Here is a 20531-nt window from a genome sequence, read left to right on the forward strand (position 1 = left end):
GGCTGTTGTCTCCCACCTCCAGACTATGCTGGACCTTATGCATTCACTGGGGTTCTTTACAAATGTGCCGAAGTCACACCTGATGCCCTCTCAGATGCTCCCTTTCATTGGAGCTGTTCTGGACACAGTGCAGTTTTGGGCTTATCCTTCTGAGTGGTGAGTCTAGGATATTCACGCTTATGGCATCATGCACCCTGTTGGTGAATCATGCCAGATGGCGTATGTGGGCTTTGCCGTGGGACCAGAAGTTCTAGTGAGTGCAGCCCACAGGGAAACTCGCTGACTTGGTCCGGATCTCTGGGAGAGGCGGAGATCAGAGGCATATGGTGTCTGGCGGAGTCTGGACTCCACATCAGCCTGTTGTTGTTCTGGGCGATCAGGCTGGCACTGAAAGCATTTCTTCCCTCTCTCACGAGGAAGGTGTGTGTTGCAGGTGTTCACGGACACCACCGCCATGTGGTGCTGCAACAAGTAGGATGGGGTGAGGTTATGGAGTCTTTGTCAGGAAGCTTTGCACCTCTGGACATTGCTGGAACAGCAGGGCATATCCCTGGTGGTTCAACATTTAGTGGGCTGTATGAACGCCAGAGCATACAAACTCTGTCGACAATGTTAGTTTGATCACGAATGGCGTCTCCATCTGGAAGTGGCAAAAGGTCTCTTTCAGCAATGGGAAAAGCCTTCGTTAAATCTGTTCGCCTCCGCAGAGAAAGCGCAATGTCAGCAGTATTACATGTTGGAGTTTCCAAGGCATCAATCTCTCTGTGACGCTTTTCGTCTCGAGTGAATCTCAGACCTTGTGGGCACCTTTCTGCTTATATCACTTCTGCCCAGAATTCTTAAGAAGATAAAGAACAACCAGGACAAGTCATTTTTGTCACTCCGGACTGGGCATGGAGAGTCTGGTTTTCTGAACTAATGAGCATGGCCATCGACCCTCTGATCAGACTGCTCGTTCAGGAGGATCTTCTGTTGCAGCAGCATGGGATGCTTCTCCACCGAACTACTCCAGCCGCTGCCTTGTGTGGAGATTGAGTGATGACAGTTGACAGCCTTATACCTTCTGGCCAAAGTCTGTAACCTCATCTTGGCAGCTAGGTGTCCCTCCACCAAAACGGTATATGCCTGTTGTTGAAATAAATTTGTGGCATGGCACACAGACCAATCTGTTGACCCCCCTCACCCTTTCTGCCTTCTTTCTCAGGTCCTGTTGTTTATCCTTTCTTCGGGCCAGCAGGGTCCTGCTGTAGGTACTCTCAAAGGTTATTTATCTGCTATATCTGTGTTTTTGGATTCCTGCTCCTGATCAACCTTCTTTGTTTAAATGTTCTATTGTTACTTGGTTCTTTAAAGTTCTTTTTGTGTTTCCTCCTCCCCATTATTGTCCTTGCATGCGTCTCACCTTAAACACAGCCTTCCTTGTGGCTATTACTTCTGTCCGCAGGATGAGTGAGCTGCAGGCTTTGTCATCTAAGCAGCCCAACCTTTCCACCTATCCTGACGAAAAGGTGCTTCGCATTTGGGCCTCCTTTCTGCCAAAAGCGGTTATGCCCCTTTAATATAGGCCAGTCCATCACCTTGCCTACGTTTTATGTCTTCTAAGGAAGAGGAGAGACTCCACTGCTTGGACCCAACAAGAGCATTGGCGTTCTACATTGATCATACAAAAGCGTTCCGGGTGGATGATCAACTCCGTGTTTTAGTGGGTACGGAGAAAGATCGGACAGTGCAGAAGAGTACCATCTCTATATGGGTTGTTCTCTGCTTTAAAATCGGCTATGCATTGGCCAAGAAGCATCCATCTGAAGGTTCGAGTTCTCATTCTACCAGAGCGATTGCTGCTACATCTGTGTTAAGTTGTGGAGTTGCAGTCCTTGACATCTGTCAGGCGGGAACTTGGGCATCCTTGCACACATTCACTAAATATTACTGCCTGGACAATCTGGTCCATAGGGATGGGTGCTTTGCCCATTCTGTCCTTCAGGACTTTATCATATGATCTAGGGACAGGGACTCGACTTTCAGGTCCTTCGTTTTAACGCACTAGTGGTCAGTGTTCTTCATAGCTCTGTGCTTCTGGCGTGGAAAGCCGTGAAAAGAAACTGATGTCAGTGGACCAGGGTACAGTGTATGTAGGGCCTGCAATGTCCTATCTGGTGCGAACGATACAGACGCAGAGCCGATCAACGCCACCTAACATGTAGGGGTACTGCTTAGAAAAACCTCTGGATCCAGACTGATGCCTGGGGCAAATTCTAAGGTATGGAATCTGCAACTAGATATTGTCTCTACCAGATAAGGTGTTACCGAAGGTAAGTAACTTGTCATTTAAGTATCCCAACAACACATTTTGTGACGCCTATTAGAGGTTATTGTTTGGCACTTACAATATTACCCATATCATTGCTACTCATCTAATTGACATTTGAAAGAATAATAACACCAAACTTTCCAACATCTCTGAGAAAATAGCAATTGTAAGCAATATATACAGTTCATCGTGGCAATAAATGCTTTTTATCACTTCAGTATCTTGGTAGCATCAATAGGTCTGCCTTCAGTGCAGTAATGTATAGAACCAGAAACATGCATTTATTCAGTTTGCCTGCATTAGTGCATTGAATATTATTACATTTTTGCTTTATGGAAATAAACCAGGGGTGAGTTCAGAATAGTGTTTTCTTTGGTCTGCCCAATTAACCCCTCAGCTGTTTTTGTGGATATGGAATGCTGCTCATCACTCAATGCAGAAGCTGAACAAATTAGCTGAAATCTCTTCATCGGTGACAGGGCTGCCTCAAGAGAAGGCCCTGAAGGGGACATTTTGACCTGGGCCTGCAATCCAAAATTTGTTTATAATGTAACAAAAGGACGTATGTCTGGTTGGGTAATTTATAATGTGGTAGCCAATAGAGCCTGCACCATGAGGTGGTGCTATATGCTTGAACTTATTGGTGAAGGAAAACACTTTTTCTTTTGGAAATTATTTTTTTCTACTTTGATCAAGGGTAGGGCGTCACATAGTGTTTTACTCCTACCCCGCCAAAAAATATGGCATGCCTGTTAAGTGATTTTAGCTCTTTAGGTTATTCTGCATGCACATGTGAATGGTTGCGAGAAATTTTCCACGCCCTCTTGTAAAAGTTATGAGAAAGTTCTCTCCAGGTGGATGCCTCTTTGCCTGAGGATAGTTTATTTTGAATGAAAAAACCCACCCACAGGATTCATACTTTTTATATGCACCAATATTTCTGTTATGCCTTTAAAAACACTGACAATTTAATATATTTGTAAACCATCTTTGTATTAGTTTTAGAAATCAGACATTCAGATTACCAAGTGACACTTCTCTTTTAAGAGCAACTTTGAGGTGCCATCTAGTGACTGACATCCCAGGGAGTCTTCTAGGGCAAATATATTGATACAGAAGAACTTCCTTGACTCTTTGTTGGTGGTGACTGCTGATGCAGGACTGTGTAAAAGAGACTGGATATTCTTTTGCCTGGGATTCTCTTTTAAGGATGTGTTTTCAACTATTTATTAAAGGCCATCAGCAGTAATATTGATCCAATTTACATAGCATGTATTGCTTGCCATAATAACACATCACATCTGCCTTATCTGACCTTTTTAGCTACATTTTCTTTCTTAAGCTCTTGAAATGTATGCTACCTATTGCATATCCTAGTTATATTCTGGATGGAGAGGTAGAAGTGAGTAGTGCCTTAATGTTCTCATAATACAGTAATATCCAACTAAATTCTAAATACATAATGTTGAAAAAAGCTGAAAAAAAGACAATTTTAGATACATTTATATTCCTTTAAGCATTTTACTGCTGGTTGTTTTCCTTTGAAGTGTATCTGCCTGTCAATAGTGTTTCTTTGTTTCTGTTTGACACGCTGCTAAAAAAAAAAAAAAAAAACTTGGAAGGAGTTTACTGACCATTTGTTTGTTTACTGCAATGTTTGAGTTTGTTACTGTTAACATTTTCAATTCTGTATTGTATTTAGAAATAATTGATTGTTCCCCAATAAACTGTTGTGCATATCTTGTAGGTCGAACTGGATTAAAGCAGTCCAGATGTGTAGTAAACCTAGAGAATTTGCATTGGCACTTGCAATTTTGGAGTGTGCTATTAAACCGGTCGTCATGTTGCCAATCTGGCGTGACTCCCTGGGTCATACAAGGTAAAGCATTTCTATATTTTGTTTCCTGTTGTAACTGAATTGTTGTACATAACCTTCAATTAGAAGACAATAATGCTATGTTTGAATCTTTAAACAATAATCATAACCTTTAGTCCATGTCATTCTTAAGCTGACATTGTCTTATGTGCTTTATTTGTGAAGTGAACATTGTCCACACATTAGATGTTTGACTGTTTTGAAAGTAATTCTATCTCAGTTTCTCTGCATTAATTACTGCTTGTGTGTAAATTCCTTTTTTGCTTGCCCTGGGCTATTCCTAGGAAGAAGGCTTTAAATTCAGAGTCCAGTAGCAGAACTTTCAGCTGTCGGGGGAGGTATGGACAAAAATAGTCTAAAAAGCCTCTTATTGTGAGGAGGTGGGTGTTGAGGAGTAGAGGAAGTAGGCCTTTGGCGATAATTGGAAAGGCATTTAGTACCCCCTGACTTCCAACCTTTATCAAAGTGCTTCCTGGTTTCAGCATTCGATATTCACAATGGGCATAGTGATCTTAGCTGTCTAGAGCAGTAGTTTCCAAACTTTATTGCCACAACCCACTTTATAAAATAACAACCCACATACCTTTAATGGACACGAGTTGGGGTGATTTTTTTTATTGTAACTAAGGCATCACGTGGTAGTTTATGGTCATTTACGGACAGCACATTATCTATTGAAATGCCTACTAAATTTGCACAGATTTATAGTTTTATCAATAAAACTATAAATCACACACATTATAGTGTGTGGTAATCGGGTTTCTGTGAATATTTATCATTTGTGCATCAGCGAGTAAGTGACTTGATTCGTTTTGATTTTTTTTAAATCAGTTTCCAGCACGCTTGAGACTTACAAAAAAAGGTTCAAACAGTTAATTTACAGTTATTTACATTTTGTTGTGTTGTAAAAAAAATAAAAAAAACATCCTAGATTATCACCTAATTCACTCCTCTCACTTTGCAGTCAGAGAAAGAAAAGTAAACATCAATCCTTGTGTTAGAATAATAAAGTTGTCTGCCATTTGCCCTCTGTCTTGAAGCACTTGCAAGTGTGACAAGTTAAACACAGAATGTAAAGGCATCCTTATTCTTTGCTCTGACTTTTGAAACCCACCAAAATTCAGCTCACAAACCACCAGTGAGTTGTGACCCACAGCTAAGTAAACACTAGTCTAGGTCCGTATGGCCTCATGTGTGCTGGTTGTTCTACTCTCTTGCCTGTGTATGAGAAAAGTATAGCTCTAACTTGGTAATACTGAATTGCCGCCGGGGCCCCAGAATGGAATTTTTACTCTCCTGTTCCGGGTTCAACAATCATCAGCATGCTGGTGAGACACCATCACTTCTCTCATCTATGAGGTCGACTGGTTCTTTGGACTTGGTGAAGTGTAGTAGTCAGAATTATTCGATAAGAAATCAATGACATTATACTATAAACAATACTAAACACCATAACAATTTAAACACTAAATCAAACTCCAAACCTGAATAAAGTTTCAAAGCTTTATAACAATCCCTGAATCAATGTCACATAAATTGTGCGCAAAACTAAATGATAAACATACATAGGCTGACCAAAATGTCTAAAAAGATTTAACCTACTAAACATCAATACTGTGAAACACTCCAAAAGAATAATGTAGAAAAGCTGTAGTACAATATGTGCAAGATTATTAACGTTCAAATTAGAGGATGGTGACATCAATACAATTTTAGCAAATAATATCAGAATTGGGTAATTCCTAACGCTAACCAGAATTGGGACTTGCATGTGTGGGAACGGGCTAACACATGCGGGCAAAATAAATATTGAAGGAACATCGTTTGCATCAGTTGACATCAGCATCAGAATGGTGCAGAACACGAGCTGCACATAGGACATATCATTAGTTCAGAACTAGTTGGCCTTATTAGTACTGAACACATAACAGAATAGGGCAGTTAAGACTACGATGAGGAAACTCAGAGAAGAGAATGTGGGAAAGCAAATTTAAACAGGGTAGACAAACTCCAACAGAGTTCTAAACAGTACCAAGATGGAGAGAAGGCTGCTTTCAGTTCCAAAGTTCTTCACTAATTAAAATATGCAAAATAAATTAATTGGTTCTTCAGGTGGGAACACTCTGGGTGTCAGTTTCAGTATCTATTCATAGCAGATGGCACCACCAGTTCTGATAGTTTAGGAATCTTCTTAGCAAAAATCCATTGTTAGCTTTGTGACTTAATACAGTACTGCCAATATATTACATTTTCTAATGATTTGCTACTTGCAGTCCTTTTCACACAATTCATAATATACTAAACTAATATTCTTTCACATGAACAGGGAACATTTCCTGTCCATTCGACAGCTAGACCACATATTATTACATTAACCAAATTTGAAACATGCTCTTTTCCTGCCATACAGGAGAGCATTCATCATTACATTAACTGCCTAGGGAAAGAATTCAGGTCAGAGGGAACAGAATTGACAAGTATTTTTCCATTACTGCTTGCAAAATGAATCTTAGGGCCTAGTCAAGTTAAGAAACCTAAATGCACATTAATACACTTAATACATTAATAAACCCTATTGCGCACCTTAACCCCTATAGTGCCGCGGGCGAGCTGGTCTCGTCCAGGCACATGGTTTCCATGTGCCTGGGATGAGACCAGCTCGTCCTGCACCCGACCCACACCCCCCCCCCAGTCGGGGATGGAAGGGAAATTGCTTCCACTTCCACCCCCTACACCCCCCCCCCCCCCCCCCCCCCCCCCCCAACCACCCCAGTGATGTCTGATGACATCAGCACACAAATTGTGCACACTGACCTCATCAGAGGTCACCTCGGATTGCTCTGGAAGCATGCTTCCAGCACGATCCTGGAAGAGAGATGCCTCAGTTTCAATATGTTTTCATTTCAGCTGTTATTTTCTGCAGGAAACCCTTGTAGGATCTACACAAATGACCCCTTGCTGAATTCAGAATGTTGTCTACTTTTCAGAAATGTTTAGCTTTCCGGGATCCAGCATTGGTTTCACACCCATTTCTGTCACTAACTGGAAGGAGGCTGAAAGCACAAAAAATCATAAAAATGGGGAATGCTCCAGTAAAATGCTAACATTGTGTTTGAAAAATTGGGTTTTCTGATTCAAGTCTGCCTGTTCCTGAAAGCTGGGAAGAGGGCGATTTTAGCATCGCAGACCCTTTGTTGATGACATTTTCATGGAAAAACCACAAGCCGCCTTCTGCCGCCTTTTTTTCCTCCTTTTTTTTTTTTTAATAACACAAAATGTTCGCTGTATTTTGGCTAATTTCTTGGTCTCCTTCAGGGGAACCCACAAAGTCTGGGTACCTCTGGAATCCCTAGGATGTTGGGAAAAAAAGGATGCAAATTTGGCGTGGGTAGCTTATGTGGACAAAACGTTATGAGGGCCTAAGCACAAACTGTCCCAAATATCCAAAAAAAGACCTGACACCTGAGGGGGGGGGGGGGGGGGGGGGGGGGGGGGGGACAAGGGGAAGGCCTGGCAACGAAGGGGTTAAAAGGCAATTCATATGCAAAATGAATTATTTAATTACAAGCATTATTTGACATGTTAGAACAATTTAACACATGTTTATTTTTTTCTATGCACATATTTCATTATGAAATCAATCCCTTTAATTCAATGTGTGTTTAATTCATATTCAGTTAATACTCATACTAAATTTAATTTCTACTGTTACTACTTAGAAATAATACATACATGTCAATATTCATTAATAATTCACCCAAAATACAAATGCATGTCTTCATGTTAAACGTGATGTAAAAATACGATTATTAGGCACAAATGTTCACTACAATATAAATGTGCAGAATTTCATTTCTACGTATTTTATTCTTTAAACCCTTTAAAACTGTAGAGTTATTAGCTGCCTATGCTACTTCTATGCCACTAATTTATTAATAAAACTGGCTCTCTCCTAGTTTGTTTGGAGCTTATTTCAATAGATCACTGCAAGACCTTTGGTAGCCGAAGCGGTATAATTCCATAAAAGAACCTAAACCTCTATTGTCTTGTATTCTAAGAAGGGCTACTGACACATTGTTGCTCTGTACATCCATGATCTTTATTATCTGGCAGACAAACAGTTACAAATAATATTTCTTGAAAGGAAAGATACAATTCTTGCCTTAACAGTCAGGCATAAATGATTTCTGATTTGTTTGCATTTCAACTTTGTTACTGTTTTAGCACTGCATAAATACTTTACACATTGCCTCAAAGATAAGCTTGTTTGCTCTGTTCCATAGGTACCAGGGAGTTATCAGTTCTAATTAAGACTGTAATGGTTCACCCTTACAAGGTTTGTGATTAATATTAGAGTTTGATACTTACCCCCGTGAACTAGTAACCCAATTGTTTATAGTCATCAACCAATATTTGGTGTAATCAACCAATTTCTATTGGCCCCACACCCAGACCGTGAGTCCCTGGCAATTGGGACAATTAGTTAAGTAGAGGTGACCACATCTTTTCAAAGTTCGTCAACATTCAAGCTAAGTCATCTTCTAAATTGCCATTGTTTTCCAAATGTTCTGTACCCATCAAACCTTTGATGGAGGTTCTAGTTGTTTTCAATAAAGTAATATTAATCTTTTATCTTCTCCTGTAGATGATTATGAAGTAGCTTACTGGAGTGTTTTTCCCACATGTCCTTCCGATCATATTTAGTAATGTCACAGTTAGGTCTCTGTATAGTTTGTGATGACATCAGTATGGCAGGTATTTTCTTCAATAAAAGTTTGATCTTTTTACATTCCTTCTATATATGTAGAAACGTACTGATCAGTAAAGGGAAAGGTGCGGAAGACATTGTGACGCGAAGGGTTAATTAGCTTGAACAGTGTAGATGAGCTTGATGCCTGCTGAAACCTGAACAACTTGGAAAAGTCCACGATGTCGTTTTCAAGTTTGTTTTCCAAACATTCCATAGATAAAATTATTCGCAGGTGCATGTGTAAGAAACAGTATGTGTAGGAGAGAGGGAGACAGAGGTCGTCTCAACCCTGAGAATGGGAGTACAGGAAAAAGACGGAATGAAAACAATGGCTAGGGAACGGCAAAGCAGCCAAGGGACACGTGCCGATAACATAGCTAGAAGATGCGAGAAAGGGATAGAATCCAAGCTGCAGGTTATTTAAGCACTGAAGTGCGGGTGAGGGGATTGAAGCTCGCAGATGGGGTTGTGAAAGCTGCCATCGCCAGGCCCACGGCGCTGCCTCCCTGGTTTTGCTGTTCAGAGACCGTGACGCTCGAGGGGGAGAGAGGTCCAAGCGGGCGGTAGAGGGCTTCCCAGCATTTTGTGGATTAAGTTAAGTTCCACCCAGGGATGAAAGGCCTTTGTTTCCCTGCTCTATTATTATGATTGATTATTATGCTTGCACTATGTTTTTAATCTGCATTATTCAGCTTGTTTATATTTTGCTTCCTGAACATCTTAGTATGAGCTTGCTGCAGTAATTGAAATACGTGTTTCGTATACAGTTAATCAAAGCTTATATCGGTCAATGAACTCTTTGCTTATACATAAATAGATGTCAATGGACTCTTTGCTCATATATAAATAGATGCTCTTTGTCGTGTGCTCATATATAAATAGATGCACTTTGTTGTGTGCTCATATATAAATAGATGCTCTTTATTGCTGTTTTTCATTCTACTTCGTTGATGTGCCAAATGCATACACTTACCTGAAATTCTAGTAAAGCTAAATTGTGTTCATAATTGCGTGTGGTCCTTCATTGAGCGTCCTTAATGACTTATATCGAACAGATCAGGTGTCAGTCCGTCACCTGGATAAGACACGTACCTAACCCAGAAGTGGAGCACCAACATATATCCGATCTCTTTTAATATATATATGTTTCAATCTTCTAGGTGTCAGATACCATCTCATTGTAAATTTGTATTCAGCCTCTCTGAGATTGGCATATCTAAAGCCCTTATGTAAATTAAGCCCATTATGGGACCACTCTTTCTCTCAAAAGTCTCTTTGTGGCTCTGTTTGCCACTGTGATTGATAGGGCCCTACAGCAGTATAGAAACCATCTAACGAGCAGTTAATCAGGTCTTTGGAGGTATTGTATGAGTCAATGAATTTCTGAAATGGAGATAGTCTTGGGTACTGCTGGTTTATTGTTTTGGTTCATAAGCCAATTCAATGGTTGTAATGCATTCTATACGTTTCATTCAGGTGAAGTTTATTTTTGCAGTCCTCAAATGATGTAATCAGACCCTTGTCAAACATGTGCCTTATCATAAGGAGCCCAGCTCTGGTGTGAAGGCCAGATTGAGATGTATCAGGGTGTATGGGGCTAATGGTGTTGTAGGGCCATGTGTAATTGCTCTTTGATCCTAAATTATAAGACCTGTTTTAGTAATTTCTGGTATGTTTGATGATTTGGATCACTACTCTTGAACCATAAAGAAATAGTCAGCCACTGCTCTGTAGATGAAGAGCCTCCTCTCTTCCGATGTCCTCGCCAACCATTCAGCAAGTATCCTTAGCTGTGCTGCATTATTATAGTTATAGATGATGTTCGGTCAGGCCAGTCTGCATTTTGCTTAACAGTGCTTTTGTGCATAGATCCTTCAATGTATCAATCTAAGGAAGGCTTGAAATTAAGTGGGTAGGACAATCATTTTCACAGCATTGATTCTCTCAGCCAGGTAATATATTGGCTCTTTCACCTGTGTAGTTCCACTACTATCCGAGTTTTAATCCAAGGGCAATTGAGGTTAGACAACATATTCATAGCCTATTAATGTACACTCCCAAATATTTAAGAGGTTTTATCCCACTGCATCAGGTGAAGAGTTTTCAGTGGTTTCCCCCTTGTCCCTGGTATAGGTATATTAAGTATCTCTGACTTGTCCTTAATATTTGAAAGCCCACGCTTTCTCAAAGTCCCCCAAGCACTCCATTTTTCTAAGCCAATTTTATTGAGTTGTGGCAATAGAAAATGGTACAAAATTCAGCATTATGCTGAGCCTCTCATAGGTACCATATCAAAAGCTATCATTGTCATAACAAGGAAGAATTAGTCAATTATAGAGCAAACTAGCAAAGGTAATTTCAAATCATTGCACTCATCCCCCCTGCATAGTTTCCTCCCATTTGGATCATGCTCCCTCGCCTCTCCACATGCCTTCTCCAATTCAATCTGGAAAAAAGTCTCATATGTGCTTGTGTCTCTTGCATAGGACAATTCACCAGGCATTGTGGTGGCATGGAAGTGAAGGAATTCACATAGCTCATGTGCCAGTCGGTAGCCTGTGTCTTGGGGGGGGGGGGGGAATATATCAACGGCGGAGAGGAATTCGGTACATCAGTCTGCAATTTTATCCTGGAGCGTGTGTAATTTTTGTAGTAGATTGTCCCAGGGGGGTCGATATTGGAATGTTCCGCAGTACACACACCTCCTTTCTGTGGAGCGCCACTGCCTCAGCCTTGCCTCATTTAAGTGTTGCATCACTCCAATATCTGATGCTCTGCAGCACAGTTGCCTTCCAGTGCATAGCAATGAGTTGGTGAGTAATAAGGAGCGGTAGATCAATAGATTACTCACTCTTTGAGTTTTCTTGCACTAGAAAAGACCCAAAAGGGCCCACTCAGCATTGAACAGGCTCTCCCGATATGTCACTGTTTGAAGTGCGTCAGTTACCTTTCTCTAGGATGTTTGAACAACTGGGCAACTCCAGAACATGTTTATCATGTCTGCATTTGGCATCTGGCACCTACATCATAGATAGGCAGAACCAAAGATTTTATGTTAGCTGTCTAGGGTGAGATAGTCTCTGTGTAGGATATTGTGCTGAAAAGATTGGAACTTGGCGTTGCGGGACACCTTACGTGGATAGCAAGAAACTTTGTCCAATTCTTTGGGTGATAGTTTGTGCCAAAGTCTCGCTCCCAGTGCGGCTTTATTGTGAGAAGGGGGTCCAAGTAATGTATCCCAGTGCTCTATTAAGCCATGTGATCAGTTTACGACCGTTCCCCATGACATGTAGCGTATGTACTAGGGGATGTTGGTCAGGCCCCATGTTAGCTATGTGCCACAGGCAGCCCAGCTCTGCTATTAATGACCCAGGGGCCAAGAAATGGCCCACCGGTAGGCCGTACTCGAGCTGTAGCTGGTGAAAGAGGAGAAGCGCCCTGTCCTTGAACAGCAGTCCTTTGCGTCTTCTCAGCTTCCTCCCAGGTTTCCAACACATCCCTTCCCAGTATATCCCAGAAGGAAGGAATGTGATTGAACTGATACTCAGGGGACTAGGGTGCAAGGGTAGGCATAAGTCGTAGGCCTTTCCGGTAACTATCGTACACAATGCTCAGTAGGTCTTTAGCTGGATTTGGGAGTCATGCATTGGAAAGCAATGTTTCTCCAGTCATTTTTTGCATGCTGGTTACCAGTTGCGACTCTAGCGTGTCCGTCATTTTTCTGGCTAGCCATCGAGCAGGCCATTGTAGTTTAGCTGCTAAGTAATAGTGTTCAAAGTTAGGGGCGGCTAAAACTGCGCCCCTCACCCCCACCACCTGACTCCACCCTTTTTTCCCAAATGAAGCTTCGCAGCACAGAATGTAGTGTATAGAATATAAACTTGGGATGTGCACTGGCAAATTATTGAAAAAATATAATAGACGAGGAAGCAGCACCATGTTGGCCAATGACACTTGCATTTGCACTGAGGGGAGAAGGATACTTCAGAAGGCCATCTGGGGACGTAAGGAGGAAATAGCCCTCTTAAACTTTACATCTATAAGGTTGCGCGTCTCATGGAATATACGTATCCCCAGATAACGGAACACACTGGGTTCCCATTGTAGGGGCTTACGTTGACTATGAGGTGTTGCGGTACAGGCAGAACTCATGTAGTAGAAATATACAAGATTTAGACCAATTAACTCCAGGCCCTGAAGCCCGTTTGAATGTGGACAAAATCTCTGCTATCTTGCCGATGCCATTCCGGATGTCTCAGACGCATATGATATCTGCATAGAGCGCGGCGATGTGCATCTCTTCGTCCAGAGGGATTCCTCAGGCCTGTCCCCACTGATGCAGGTTTTGTGCTAAGAGCTCCATAGCCAGGGCAAATAATAAGGGGGGGATAAAGGGCACCCTTGGCGGAGTCCTCTTGCTTATTGGAACGAGGGGGAGATACATTGGCCTATTCTTACCCATGCTTATAGGTTCTGCGTAGAATAGTTTATTAAGGCTGAGGAGTTTGCCACATACTGGCAGTACAAGAGAATAAGTAGCCCCAGTCTAGGGTGTCAAATACCTTTTCCAAATCTAAAACTAAGCCGGCTACATATTTCTGGCAGGCTGGGCTAGTTCCATCACCCTGTGTAGTCTGCAAATGTTGAAAGTGGTGGATCTGCCAGGGATAAACCCATTTTGATCTAGGTGTACCAGTGAGGCATATACTCTAGTAGGCAGACTGTGAATATTTTACTGAGGATTCCTATCAGGTTTAGGAAGGGACACCTACAGGGATTCTCGGAGGGAAGGTGGAAGTCGACCCTCCTCGTGGGCCTCCTGGTAATGCTCCGGAAGTTGTGGGGCCAGCACAGATTCGTAAGCTTTATAGAATTCGACGGGTAGTCCATTGAGACTGGGGGTTGTGTGCATGGCCGCTCCTCTAGTGCCCCCCCTCCAAATTTCTTGGATCACTATGAGTCCATTTATTTATTCCCTGGCTCCAACCCTGTGAGGAAGTTGCAGATATGTTCCCAGCAGGATGGGCGAAGGTGGGGTTTGTATAGTGTCTGATAGTGTATGGTGGACGCTGTATGTATTCCAGCCTCACTAATGATAATGTGTGTTGGAGTCGTTCTAAGCATGATGCTCTGGGCATGAGGCAGGTCGGCACACAGAAGCAAGACCAGCAGGCTACCCTATTTGTTCCACCTACCCCATGCAGTCCATGATCTGCCACAAGGAAGTCTAAGGTTTCATACTGCAAGTACTGTTGAGACAACAAATAGGCTTATTTTGTGTTATTCTCCAAACCAAACTCCCTTCATAGATATATGGATGGGACCTTATGAGTTCTGCAGGGTGGAAAAAGGTTTGGGCTTGGGGGTCAGCCTTACATTGTGCTTCTGTGTAACCTGAACCGTTCGGTTTAGAGATGCCATTAATTTTAATTCTAGTGTTCTGTTGCTCATAATTAGCTAGAATCCTGTTTCCTATATTTGGGCCCAGGCTTACTCTGTACAGTACTTCCTTGAAGTCCCAGCTCACCCTGCCAAACGCATTCACAATGTTTAGAGTTACCATCAGAACCACTCCCCCCCTTTTTTTAAAAAAAAACATATCTCAATAACGTGGGCTATATTTCCTACATTTTCTACACCCTGCCTGTCCTTTAAGAACCCCACTTGGTCCTGTTCCATGAGAAGGGTGGGCAGGACTTTGTTTAGGCATTTCGTTGACTTTTGTAAAGATCAGTGACTGTATTCAAAATGACTATTGGGCCTGTAGAATTTGCAGATTCAGTTGGGTTTTCTGGTTGTGTGATCACCACAATCTCTATTTCCCTCATACTAGATGTGATGCTCACGGTCTCTTGGAAAGTGTTAAACAGCTCAGTGATGGATCCAAACAAGAGGGGTGCAAAATCTGGAAAGAAGCCTGCGCTATCAAATATATGTAATTTAAGGGCACCAGGGTGACCCCAGGAACACACGCAACATATCTCCAGCATCTCAGCATTCTGTATCCCAAAAACTGGAACGAAGACTTGTCTGGACTGTGGTAAAGGAGTAAAAGTGCACTGAGGACCCTAACACTGCTGGAAGTAACAGATAACAAGTGGACATGTGTGGCCCTGTGACTGGCCCCCTACCTGTTGTGGCTAGTAAGGGAGTTTTTTATAGGCTTTTTTGCTGATTGTAATAAATCGTTGCAAGCGGTTTGTTGCCAATCACAGACTAAATTAAAATATTTTACTTTCTTATGAAAAATCAGATCTTCATTTCACCTTGATAGTATTTTTGTTGTTTTAGTGTTTATTTAAACCTTAAAAATAAACTCTGTTCGATGGCATTTGTAGCTGTAGAGAGACATGCTTTGCATACTTCTGCCATGTAGTGTTGAGCTAGAAGTGTTAAAAGTTGATTTTCTTCAAAGAAGGTTTCCGAGTCACAAGATCAAGTGACTCCTCCTCTCGGTAATGCTGCGCATGGGCATAGAGTCCTTTGTTAGATTGTTTTCTTTCCGTCGTCGGGTTCAGATGTGTTTCCTCTTGCTCCTGTGGATCTCAGTTCGGGCCTTCTGAACTTATTCTACCTTTCTATAATTGTTTTGATTGCGTTTTCTATCTGTAATCGATCATGTTAAACCATTGGGTTGAATTTTCACCTTTACAACGGGCCTTGCCCTTTAAGGGCCTACTTCAATGTCGGACTGATGGAACGAACGCTGTTTCAATTCTGTCCTCTGTGTCACGCCAAGTTCACATACTCTGACCAGCATTTGGTGTGTAACCTCTGTTTATCTTCCGACCATGGAGAGAAGACTTGCGACGCCTGCAGGCCATTGAGGTCTAAGAAGACTCTTCAGGACCGAGGAGCTTGTTGATTGGAAATGGCGTCCAAGTCCACAGAAGATACACGCAATGTTTTTGGTGAGGAACACGCACAGGAGAGGAGGAAGAACAGAGTGCGGCTCTTTCCATCAGAGGCTCGGATTCCGAACCCGACTCCGATGCGAGCAGCCACTCCTTACTTCCGGTGCACGACGTGAGTACACCTGCCTGGCAACACCACTCGAACACATCAAAAAAGTCTCCAGCACTGGTCCTCGGTCCTCCACTGCCTTCGTGCCATGGTCGGACCCGTAAAACAAGTCTGGATGACCAACCTTCGGGTTTGGCACTGAGAATAAGGATGAAAGTGCATTCAGCACCGACATAACAAATGGCTTCAGTTGTCTCTGTACCGAAACGAAAAATAGAGACATCGATTTCGGAGCCAAAAAAATAAGTATCCGTTTCGGAGCCTTTAATTTTGGTTCGAGCAAAACACTCAGTAGCCCCTAAAGCTCATTCCACTAGGGAAAAAGAAGCCTCAATGACATTCTTGGGTAACATACGAATAGCAGACCTATGTAAAGCTGCTACATGGTCTACACCACACACATTTACTAAACACTACTGTGTAGATGTGTTAGCTCACCAACAAACAAATGTTGAACTGGAGGTACTTAAGACATTATTCCAAATTACTCCAACTCCTACATACTGACCACCGCTTATTGGTCCACACCTCATACCTTTACTAAGCATTACTGTGTAGATGTTTTAGCAGGCAGCACAACAAGCCACAGTAGGACAGGCTGTACTAAGAACACTATTTCAAACAACTTCAACTCCTACAGGCTAACCACCGCTTTGGGGAGGATTACTGCTTTATAGTCTGTGCAAAGCATGTGTATCTACAGCTACACATGCCATTGAATGGAAAATGTTACCCAGTAGACCTCTGTTTGTGGTATGTAGTGCTGTGAATTCACATACACCATCCCTCCTCCCTGGGAGCCTGTAGCCTTTGCCCTACCATATATTGTAAATATATTTTCGGTGGCATGTGTAGCTGCAGATACACATGCTATGCACAGTTCCTGCCATCTAGTGTTGGGCTCGGAGTGTTACAAGTTGTTTTTCTTCGAAGAAGTCTTTTTGAGTCACAGGACCGAGTGACTCCTCCTTTTCGGCTCCATTGCGCATTGGCATCGACTCCATCTTAGATTGTTTTCTTTCCGCCATCTGGTTCGGACGTGTTCCCCTTCACGCCGGCTGTTCAATTCGGAAAACTTATAAAATCACAGAAATTCGTCGGTATTGTTCGCGATCGTGCCCCATCTTGCATCGACACCTCGGTACCGGCGGACACGCACCTTTGGTTGCCCTTCGGGGCACCCGTGCCCAACCTAGGCCTGGTCAGCCCGACTGCAAGAAGCGTCGAAGCCTCATGGACCGGACCCCGTTGCAATTCTGCCCTCTGTGCCACGCAAAGTATGCCTACACAGATCAACATCGGGTCTGTAATCTGTGTTTGTCACCAGATCACCGAGAGGATACTTGTGAGGCCTGTCGGTCCTTCCGTTCCAAGAAGACCTTGAGAGACCGAAGGGCGAGAAGGCTACAAATGGCGTCCAAGAGGTACACCTCGACGAGGAAGTAGAGGAGATGATCCACACTGCCATCTCCGTTCAAGGATCCGATTCGGACGAATCTGACGTCGACGGACCACTGACAGCGGGACAGCATGTGAGTACGCCTGCCCCAACCCACTCCAAGACCAAACAAAAGGCTTCGGGGATGCCACTGCTGGAAGGCCATGGCTCCACCTGGAAAAAATCAAGTGGTGACCAAGTAACACCTTCGGCACCGAAAAAGGCCACACCTGCATCGAAGTCTTCGGACTCGACTCGAGTCGAGACAGTCTCTGAAACAATTCAACACCGACCGGTTGAGTCGAGACCCCGAGGCCTTCTATCACCCTGGGCATTTTGGTACCGAAAATCCTGGCTTCGGAGCCGAAAAGACAATCATATACTGAGGAACATGGACTTTCTAAACAGCTTTAAGAATGCCATAGATTTGAGGAAGAGCTTCAACAAATGGAGGAATTTGATGACAGACAAGCCAGGATACAGATCCACAAGGATACTGGCAAGATGCTCACAGCACCTCCCCTCAAATTTAAAAGAAAGCTGGCTTTCCATGGACGTATGGACACTGATCAGCCAAAGGCTAAAGTGCCAAGAAAGCAATCTTCGCCACACCAGTTTTCTCCAGCCCAGTCTCCTCCTCATTCTCCTCAATGAACTGTCTCTCCACCTGCTACACCTACTGCACAGTCACCCACACACACTATGCAGTCACATCAGGACACAGATCTTTGGGATCTTTATGATGACCCTGTGTCAGACAACAGCCCAGAGTGCTATCCGTTTAAGTCCTCTCCACCTGAAGATAGCACCTCCTACACACCGGTTATGGCTAGGGCTGCAGCTTTCCACAATGTAAGCATGCACACTGTACTACTAGAGGGCGACTTCCTTTTTTAATACATTGTCCTCAACACACGCAACATACCAAAGTCTACCCATGCTCCTGGGCATGCTCAAACATGCCCAACAGATTTTCCAGGAGCCAGTTAAAGGAAGGGCCATAACCCCAAGGGTAGAAAAGAAGTATAAACCACCACCTTCTGACCCAGTATTTATCACGCAACAGCTGCCACCAGATTCGGTAGTTGTCAGTGCGGCGAGGAAAAGAGCTAACTCGCAGTTCTCTGGAGATGCACCCCCTCCAGATAAGGAAAGTAAAAAGTTTGCAGCAGGAAAGAGAGTAGCGTCACAAGCAGCCAATCAGTGGCGCATAGCGAACTCACAGGCCCTCCTCGCAAGATACGACAGGGCTCATTGGGATGAGATGAAGGACATTATTCAACATCTCCCCAAAGAACACCAAAAGAGAGCTCAGCAGGTAGTAGAGGATGGACAGGCAATAACAAATAACCAGATAAGGTCAGCATTCGACTCAGCTGATGCAGCCGCAAGAACCATAAACACGGCAGTTACCATTAGATGCCATGCATGGCTCAGACCATCAGGTTTTAAACCTAACCTGAGATCCAACAGGCTGTCCTCAACATGCCCTTCAACCAACAGCAGTTATTCGGCACACAGGTGGACACAACCATAGAAAAAATGCAAAAGGATACCGACACAGCCAAAGCGATGGGAGCGTTTTATTCATCCCAATACAGAGGGACATTTTGGAAGCTGCAGTATAGGGGGGGGGGGTTTCAGGCCACAGTCCTGAGAACCATCCACCTCACAAACTAAGCCCTCATACCAAGCACAGTATCAAAGCGGGGGATTTCGAAGATCCTTCAGAGGGCAATTTCCCAAATCCAGGGGAAAATTCCAGTCTACAAAGCAAGCCACTAACAACAAGAAGTGACTTTGCCATCACCTTCCCCCAACACATATCCCCTGTGGGAGGAAGACTGAAAATGTTCCACAATCAATGGTCAAACAACACAGCATGGGTCCTATCAATTATCCAACTTGGTTACTGCATAGAATTCACACATTTTCCTCCAGATATTCCCCTAAAAGCGCACAGACTATTGTCGCAACATCTAGCAATGTTACAGAGGTGCAGGCACTATTAACCAAAACAAGCCATAGAACTAGTGCCTCATCATCAAAAAGGAACAGGGGTCTATTCCCTGTACTTCCTCATTCCCAAAAAGGACAAAACGCTAAGGCCAATATTAGATCTCAGGACTCTCAACCTCTACATTCAATCAGAACACTTCCGCATGGTGACACTACAAGATGTAGTCCAATTACTGAAACAAGGAGAATACATGTCAACACTGGATTTAAAAGATGCGTATTTTCACATACCCATCCATCCAGCTCACAGAAAATACCTCAGGTTTGTTATACAAGGGAAACATCACCAATTCAAAGTATTACCCTTCGGGATAACAACAGCCCCGAGTATTTACAAAATGCCTTGCTGTAGTAGCAGCATACATAAGGAGACAACACATGCACGTATTCCCATATCTTGACGATTGGCTAATAAAGGCCAACACTCAAAAACAGTGTCAACATCACACACGTTATGTAATAGTTACCCTACACACACTAGGGTTTTCGATAAATTATCAAAAATCACACTTGCAACCATCCCAAATTCAGCAGTACTTGGGAGCTACACAACACTCAAAAGGCGCTTGCAAGTCCAAGTCCACAAAGGGTGCAATCATTCCACACCATGTTGCCAAAACTACAGCCAAATCATCACTACACAGTCCGATTTGTGATGAAACTCCTGGGCATGATGGCATCATGCATTGTAATTGTCCCAAACGCACGGTTACACATGCGGCCCTTACCACAGTGCCTTGCAAAACAATGGTCACAGGCACAGGGTCATCTCCAAGATCTAGTGTTGATAGACCGCCAAACACACTATTCGCTTCAGTGGTGGAATCCCACAAATTTAAACTAAGGGCCATTCTCACAACAGATGCATCAGTGATTGGGTGGGGAGCACACCTCAACAATCACAGTATACAGGGACAGTGGGACAGCAAGCAAAAGCAGCTACACATAAATCACTTAGAGCTGCTAGCAGTCTTTCAACCTCTTCTGGCTCACAAACACATTCTTGTCAAAACAGACAATATGACAACAATGTACTACTTAAACAGGGGGGAACACACTCATCGCAACCTTGCCTCCTAGCACAAAATATTTGCCATTGGGCATTTCACAACAA

General features: G+C 43.1%; 1 protein-coding gene across 6 annotated transcripts in view; it reads left to right on the forward strand.

Moving 5' to 3' along the window:
• BPTF (bromodomain PHD finger transcription factor) overlaps positions 1-20531 on the forward strand; it is a 1198927-nt gene that overhangs the window by 282845 nt on the left and 895551 nt on the right. For all 6 annotated transcript variants that reach the window (XM_069199907.1, XM_069199908.1, XM_069199910.1 and 3 more), the window contains exon 9: positions 4059-4190. In XM_069199907.1, the coding sequence (XP_069056008.1) occupies positions 4059-4190 (132 nt within the window). The remainder of the gene's footprint in view (positions 1-4058; positions 4191-20531) is intronic.

The sequence above is a fragment of the Pleurodeles waltl genome, chromosome 7 (assembly GCF_031143425.1).
Source record: "Pleurodeles waltl isolate 20211129_DDA chromosome 7, aPleWal1.hap1.20221129, whole genome shotgun sequence".
NCBI classification, from domain to species: domain Eukaryota; kingdom Metazoa; phylum Chordata; class Amphibia; order Caudata; family Salamandridae; genus Pleurodeles; species Pleurodeles waltl.